Here is an 8,156-nt window from a genome sequence, read left to right as displayed (position 1 = left end):
TTTTTTTTTATTTTTCTTACTCATAGTTGTGTGAAATAAAAAAGAAAAAATGTCGTTGGATTCCGTGGCCGATGAATACCGGAGGATTTGTGAGGAAATAGGAGTCAAACCGGTTGCAAGCTTGGAAGAGGCGCTTGCACGTTCCCCCGAGACCATTGATCTCAGCTTGGTTTTCTTTTCATCGGCACACTTCGAATCCATCATTCAGCTGATTGAGCGGCGCTTTGAAATCAAAAAGGTCGATCTCAGTGGAATGCAATTGCCCACTGAGCAGTTGGTCCGTTTCTTTTCCGCACTGAAAGGCAGCTGCGTTAGAAATCTTGTCCTCCGAAACGTTGTTCTGGATGTGACAAGTGGAGAAGCATTAAAGAAATTATCTACTGAATGTGAAGGACTTACTGATATGGATCTTTCTGGAACCATGCTACCTGAGGTTTTTCAAATTCCTATAATGACGCAAGTGGAATTGAATAAAGTTAATTGTGAAGAGGCTATGAGTTGTTGGCGCGATGTAGTTGAACCAGAGGCACCCAAGTCATGGAGATGGCGAATGGAATCTTGGACTGAAGAGAATTCGGCAGAAATCCGTGGTGTCTCAATGAGGACACAAGAATGGTCATCCCTTCAGCAAACCTTGCGCGGTGTGATGGCTAATCATTCTCTTTTTAGCGATAAGGAATTTCCACCTGAGGTTGCTATTAAGGACCCCAATGTTCTATGGATGAGAGTGAGTAGCCTTGAGAAGGACTCGAAAAAACGAGAAACTTCTTGTGTAGGAGGGAAACCTTTGTATCACTCTGTAATTAATGATACACAGAACTTATGTTCAGCCCTCAATATTGTTCAACAGGTCCATTATCTTCGAAAGCATCTCTGTATTAGGCGTCTTCCAGAAATAGGCGTTTTTGCTTTCCGTTTTTTTGTGAACGATACTTCAGTGGAGGTTGTCATAGACGACCAAATCCCTTTGGTAAATGGTGTTCCCGGCGGTATTCACCATGGCTATGACACTGGAGATTATTGGGGATGCTTGGTGGAAAAAGCTTTCGCTAAACTTCACGGTGGGTATGAAAACATATCCGGTGTGGCATTTGGTTACGCCCTTTCAAGGCTAACCGGGGGAATTTGTTTTGAGATCAACTGGAAAGTTTTGAAATTGCACTTTACTGAAATAGAAATGTTCAGTTTTCTCCGAGGGTTAATTAATACGAAGAAAGTTCTTGCATCTTTATGTATTCCGTCTAATGCAATGATAACACATTCTCTAGAAGAAAAAGGTATTTGCCCTTATATGTCGTATATTGTTTCTGCTGCTGAGGCGGTTAGAGATGAGAACCCATACCTCTCATATGTAGTGCAACTCTCGTGTCCCAATGAGACAATGTACAAGGATGCTCTCCGTATTTTACACTGTAATGCAGATAATGTTTCTGGATTACCGAGATACTGGATTAGTTTTGAAAACTATTTAGCTTATTTTGACAGAACCTGTCTACTACTATGGCCACAGAGTGATCCTTTAACTAATCACAAATGTGTTGTGGAACATTTATGTAACTGTTTTGGGGGTTCAGACAGCACTTCAACTTTTGCAACAAATCCTTCTTTCCTGCTTGCGAATCAGGGCAGAACACAGTGTGAGGTTATGATTGTGTTGCGGCGGAAAGAAATTGACGAAAATGTTTGTAATGGTTGGATTCAGATGCATATTTACAAAGGAATTGGTAGTGAAATAGAGGCTGAACGAAGATATAACATATCTTCAAAAAATAAATTACTCTCAACAGAAAAAATGTATGGTGATCAAGTTGCGCTTGTTATTTGTCTGGGTAAGAATGAAAGACTTCAGCTCACCACATCAGCGTCTCCAAAATGTAAATGCACTTTGACAGCAGCATCTGTTGATCCTTTTCAGCTGATACCACTTCCTTCTCACTATGAATGTACAATTGAAGGCGAATGGGGAGCAGATTCCACCATAAGGCCTGCATTAATTTTAATAAATATCAACAAGGAAAAAGTTGAAAAACTAGTGGTGGCCCTTTCACAAAAGCCAGTTGGTAGGCGAACGTTTGGTATTGGTGTGAAGGTCTTTTCAGGTGATGCTTCGCGTTTAGGAAATGAGCAGACCCGTTTAACCACTGAGTATAGTACGGATGTCGTAGTGGTGTTTTCTTTGAAAATGACAATAGAACCAAATGAGTCGGTCACTATTATTCCTTTGGCTAAAACGGGACGTGAAGTTGTAGAGATGTCTATGAGTGTTTATTGTGAAGTTCCGTTACAGGCTAAAAGAGTGATGCTATGATTCGTCGTCCAAGATGCCTTTTGCTAAATATTCCTTTGTTCAATAATGTGTATATATTCATATATTGAATCTCACCAGAGTGTCAGGGTGGTGCTTAATGATTTTTTTTTGCTCTTTTTCTTTTCCTTTTTCTTTGTGTTCCACCTCTTTATGAAAAGGGGAAGAAATATTTCTCATAAAAAAAAGGACAGAAAGGCAAAAATATATATATACATTCTTTGTAATTCAAGCTTAACCTATGGTCTGCCAAAGAAGATATGTCAGGACGTCCAGAACCGGTGTGTGGATTGCACTTAGTCGAGAGAACATGGTGCGTCTAGTTGACTTTGATGATTTGTTATGGGAACTAAAAACGAGCCTGTTTGACCACAGGGTTACCTACTGTAGTTTCGGTGGGCCGTTGGCTTTATATTCTGGAGGTCATTTTGACTCTGAAGAAAATGGTAACTTTGTTCATCTCTACAATGCGATGGGTGCGCCACATCCTGTGACACCACATATTATGTTGGATGGGATAGAAGGTGTTTTGTTTATGTACTGGAATGAATGCAATGACCATCTTATATTAGTTCTGAACACGGGAGAGACAAGATTCTTCAACCTGAAGGGAGAGCCTGCTGCCGCATCCATCAAGGTGCCCGTTCCATCTTTGTGCGCTGGTGCTGGAAATGGGGTTGCATTGCTGATTAATGAACCAACATTTCGTCTTGTCCTACTGGAATGTAAAGAGGACGGAGAATATCGTGCGGCTTCTTTGGATCTTCCCAGTGTATTCCAAAATCAAAAACCAAATGTGATGTTGGTTATTCCTCAGCAATTTAGCGATACTGGATACACAGAAGTATTCATTCCATTTCTCAATAATGGAAAAACATCTAGTTTTTATCATTGCGTTTTCCATGCGAATTCACGATGTTATGATCTTTGCCTATCTATTGATGGTGGTAGTGTTGCACATATGACACTTTCTCCAAGTGCTCATGCTATTGCCTTCCTAGTTGAAGATGGGACACTTTACGTTGCATCGCGTTCATTCGAAGACATAACCCGCTTGCTGAATATAGACACTGATGTTATGCCTGCCCAGTTTTTATGGTGTGGGGATAAGTGTATTGCCTACTTGCATTTGTCTCGACAGTTTGATGAGAGCCTTGAGTTTTCGACAACACTAACTTTAGTCAATGCCAACGATCCAAATCATTCAGATTTTTTGAATGACATCCCTGACGATTGTTACTTGGTTTCTGATTGTGATGGAATACGAATTTTGTCATCAGATTCCTATCAGTTTCTTCAGATTGTTCCAGAACCAAGCCGTCGTGTTTTTTCTGTGGGATCCCGTGCAAACTCTGCAATGTTGTTGCTTGCATTTGACGAGTTTATGTGCGGGAACGCGTCATCTGTTAAGATGATTCGTGATCTGCAAAAGGATCCTCTAGCTCTTTGTGAGGCGGTAGATGATTGTGTTGCAGCTGCAGGTTTTGAGTTCGATGTTTCACAGCAAAAACGTTTACTGCGAGTGGCTGCATTTGGTAAGTCATTTAGCTCAGTGTACGAATCTGATGTTTTTGTTAACATGGCGAGGCGGCTCCGTGTATTGAATACATTACGCAAAAGTAGAACAGGTATGGTGATGTCTCAGGTGCAGATGCTAGCCTTGGAAGGGGATCGTCTTGCGGAACGACTTGTACAGATGAATCACCACCAGTTGGCCTATTGTATATGTGATACTTTGGGGTATAGTACAAAGTTCGTCATGATGGATTGGGCTCTGGCAAAGCTAGCCAAACCTTTTGTATCAGCAAATGCTGAAAAGGGAATCACACACAATGTGGTGGAAAAGTTAAAACAGCTCAATCAAACAAACTTTGCTGATATTGCATACAAAGCCTATCTAAAACAGAAACCTCATGCAGCACTATTGCTCTTGGAAGCTGAAAAAGTTGCGGCGAAACAAATACCAAGGTTACTGGACATCAAACAACCGGAAGTGGCCCTTCGAAAGGCAGTTAAGTGCGGTGATCCTGATCTTATTTTTACTGTTATGATGCATCTAATAAACGAGAGAGGTGCCAACGCCATTCCTCTCTTAGCTAGCGACCAAATTTCACAGGGCATGCTTCTTGTATACGTAATGACATGTGAAAGTCATCGTGAATTGCTTGTGGAGTACTTCAGAACTCATTCAGAGTACAATACTTACCTGAATACTCTGCATTATTTAGATGAGGAGCGACGCTCGATACAAGCACTTGATCGAAAAGACAGCAGCTGGATGATGCTGCAGGAGATTAAAATAGGGGCTATTCAGTCACTTGTAATCGCTGCAAAGCGGGAAACTGCAATATCTACTGCTAACAGTGGCGCGTTGGGCAGCGCGTTTTCACCTGTGGCGGTTGTCAGTGGGTTTTCAACAAGTTTGTCTCAATCAAATGAAAAATGGCTTCGTTTGCACATGCAGCTTCTGGATACACAGACAAAATTAATGCAGAAATATACTGATAAGCGTTTCCTTAACGCCAGTGTTGCGAAGACGATTTCACTTTGCCATGAACATGGTCATAATGAGGTGGCGGAGCGCATCAAAAACGATTTCGGTGTATCTGACAAGATGTATTGCTGGTCTATGCTAAAAGCATATGCCAAGTCGTCTCAGTGGGATCTTATTGATCAAATAGGTGCTGTGAAAAGCAAGATGAAGCCTGTCATTGGAGCTTCAGCTTTCGTCAGAACACTCCTCGCTTGTGGGAGGCATGAACAGGCTAAATTGTACGTGCCCAAGGTACCTCGAATTGAAGAAAGGATGGAGTTTTATGTGCAGTGTGGTGATTGGGCAGGAGCTGGAGCGGATTGTCGTCGCCATGGAGAGCCAGAGTTGCTTGCACAGTTGAAGGAGAGGGCAAAGGGTAGCTCTACAGCACTACAACAAATCGAAGAGGGATGGAATTCTGGCCAAGAGTCTGGGGCTGTAAAGTTTGCGAAGTTTTTCACTTGAAAGAATGCTTTTTCTTTGGTTATGTTTATGCTCCTTTTGTGTAATGATAAGGACACATTTGATGTGTTGTATATGTGTGTATGGGGAGAGAGAGAGAGAGAGATAGAATTCCACTACAAGGTGCACAAAATGAGAGTTTCTTCTTTTTGCTGTTCTTCATCAATTCTTTTTTCTTTGCGGTGGTGATAGTCAGAAGTTTTTAGCACATATATCGCAGTGTCTGCACACACATAAGAGGGAAAAGTTAAGGGGCTTCTGTCGCAGGGCTATTCTTATTGTACACGAGACTTTTTTTTCGTGCACATACATTATATATAGTCTCTGTGCGCGTGTGTGGGTGTGTGTGATCGTGCGTGTGTGTCTGTGCCCATGTCGGATAAAATGAAGACTTCCACAGAGGTCACAAAAGAGGAAGTAGCTGGTTGGAAACTGCATGATTTAGAGATGGGAGAAACGATAGGTACTGGCACTTTTGGCCGTGTTCGTCTGTGCAGACATAAAATTTCTGGGAGGTATGTGGCTCTGAAAATCCTTAAAAAGCAAGAGGTATTACGCATGAAGCAGGTGGATCATATATTGGCGGAATCGAGCATTTTACAAGAGGTCAGCCATCCTTTTATTGTAAACATGCTTAAAGGTTTTATGGACGATGACCGTTTGTACATTCTTCTCGAGTATGTGGTGGGTGGGGAACTCTTCTCACACCTGCGGAAGGCAGGGAAGTTTCCCAATGATGTGGCAAAGTTTTACTCTGCAGAGGTGGTCTTGGCATTTGAATACCTTCACAGCTGTAATATTGTGTACCGCGATCTGAAGCCAGAGAATTTGCTTCTGGATGCCCAAGGGAATATAAAAGTCACCGACTTCGGGTTTGCAAAACGCGTCATCGAGCGTACTTTTACGCTGTGCGGCACACCTGAATATCTCGCCCCAGAGGTAATTCAAAGCAAGGGTCATGATAAAGCAGTCGACTGGTGGGCACTTGGTATTCTTCTTTACGAAATGCTGGTTGGCTACCCACCATTTTTTGACGAAAGCCCCTTTAAAATCTATGAAAAAATTTTGGAGGGTAAACTCCAGTTCCCTCGGTGGGTGGAGCTCAGAGCTAGGGACCTAATTAAGGGCCTGCTTTCACTCGACCCAACCAAACGCCTGGGCTCCTTAAAGCGTGGTTCTCAGGACGTGAAGCGCCATAAGTTCTACAGTGGTGTCGATTGGGACGTTGTGCTACAGAAGAAGGTAACCCCTCCTATTCCTGTGCGTCTAACTAGGGAGGGTGACACACGTTATTTTGACCGTTACCCAGAGAGCCCTCATCACCCGCTGCCGCCTCTGACATCTGTGCAACAAGCAGCCTTTGCAGGTTTTTGTGACGGAGAGTACACCAAAGTGTAGTATATTTTTTGCCAAATACAGTGCACTAGAAGACACGTGTAGCTGGTCTGACAAATCATGCGGGTGGCGTTTACTGCGCCGGTGTGGTGGGATGAGAATGAAGGGATATGGAGGACAGATAGGGAGAGATGGGATGGTGTGATGCTTCTTTGTGGCAAACGCAAGAAGCGTGTCATCTTTTACTCTGCGACATATAATCCTGGAGGCTCTGTTTCTTTGTTGTTGTCGTTGTTTCTTTTTTTTTTTTTAATTACCCCTTTGGTGCTTTTTGTTTGTTTTCCTCTTTGTTGTTGTTGTTGTGCTGCATGAGATTCTCTCTCTGAGTCTTCAACATTCTTCTTGTGCTGTTTCTTTTTTTTTTTTATGTTCACTGTCCTTGTTAGGCCTTTTTTTCTTTGGTTGGGGGGCTTTAACGTCTTTGCCGGCTTCTGGAGTACGCGACATGACGTAAAGGAGTGAAAAAAGAAGGAGAAAAGAGGAAGGCAGAAGAGAGGGAAAGGCATAACGAGCACGCAAGAGAAGCGGCAAGACTAACGAAGACTAACGAGACAGACGAGCTGTAGCAACTGCCGGAGTGAAGGAAGCAAAACAAGGAAAAAACAAGAACAAATAGTCTGTCTGCTTGTGTGTTTGTGTGGGACAGAGGAGCGACGAGGGAACAACGAAAGGAAGCAAAAACAATAGAGAAAAAAAAGTGGAAAAACTGGGAATATTTTGTTTGTTTTTCCCTCGTCGATTTTTTTTTTGTTTTTATGCGTCGGCCACCACCACCACCTGCTTTTTGGTCTGTTTTGTCTGGCAAGACGAATATGGGAACGAGGGAATAAACGCAAACGCAGCAGTATACGTCTAAATGTATATATATACATGCTGAATGAGGAATACGCATGTGAATGGAAGACAAGAGATTGTTGGGGGATAACATCAAGGCAATAGCACCATTCACAGGAGAAAAAAATGAAGGGTTGTGCAATGTAAAACAAAGAGCGGTTATAATCTAAAGCAATAATACGAAAAAAAAAGAGATCTCATGCTGCTGAATCACTTCGCTGATCACTGCCGTTGCGCATGGAAATGACATTGAAAAGCGTCTCGGCTGTGCTTGACGGATTGAGCATTGCCTTATGTGAGTCTCCCTTCTATGTTTCTTTTTTTCTGATTCATATGTGTGTGTGTGTGCCTGATTTGCTGCCTCAATTATTCTCTCTCTCCCCCCTTCCCCCTCCCCCTCTCGTTGCATCGGTGCATACCCGTTTTTTTTTCCTGTCTCGCTGCTGGTTGTATATGCATGCAGCTGGCGGAAGAGGAAGGCGATGCAGCTTACTGGATTTCACCCCAGTTAAGTGCGTTTCTCTTTCTTTTGTACTCTTTCCACGTCGTCTTAGCATAGCTTTGTGTATTACTGCAGCTGCGACACGACAGAGACAGGCACGAGTGGCGCGTTCCCCCCCCCCCCCC

At 42.9% G+C, this 8,156-nt stretch overlaps 3 protein-coding genes across 3 annotated transcripts; all 3 read left to right on the top strand.

The window, feature by feature from the left end:
* Positions 1 to 49: 49 nt before the first annotated feature.
* Positions 50 to 2,308, top strand: DQ04_00171230 (calpain-like cysteine peptidase; the record flags this gene model as incomplete). Its single annotated transcript, XM_009308358.1, has 1 exon — positions 50 to 2,308. One exon carries the CDS (start codon positions 50 to 52, stop codon positions 2,306 to 2,308), a length of 2,259 nt encoding a protein of 752 aa, XP_009306633.1.
* A 307-nt stretch (positions 2,309 to 2,615) lies between these two features.
* Positions 2,616 to 5,303, top strand: DQ04_00171220 (putative vacuolar protein sorting complex subunit; the record flags this gene model as incomplete). The annotated part of the gene is made up of 1 exon (XM_009308357.1): positions 2,616 to 5,303. One exon carries the CDS (start codon positions 2,616 to 2,618, stop codon positions 5,301 to 5,303), a length of 2,688 nt encoding a protein of 895 aa, XP_009306632.1.
* Positions 5,304 to 5,672: 369 nt separating this feature from the next.
* Positions 5,673 to 6,698, top strand: DQ04_00171210 (protein kinase A catalytic subunit; the record flags this gene model as incomplete). The annotated part of the gene is made up of 1 exon (XM_009308356.1): positions 5,673 to 6,698. The coding sequence occupies one exon, from the start codon at positions 5,673 to 5,675 to the stop codon at positions 6,696 to 6,698; it is 1,026 nt and encodes a 341-aa protein (XP_009306631.1).
* Between the last annotated feature and the right edge of the window lie 1,458 nt (positions 6,699 to 8,156).

This window comes from Trypanosoma grayi (assembly GCF_000691245.1).
Source record: "Trypanosoma grayi strain ANR4 Tgr_17_V1, whole genome shotgun sequence".
NCBI classification, from domain to species: Eukaryota; Euglenozoa; class Kinetoplastea; order Trypanosomatida; family Trypanosomatidae; genus Trypanosoma; species Trypanosoma grayi.
Note: the sequence above shows the minus strand (reverse complement) of the source record. Positions and strands in the feature narration are given on the sequence as shown.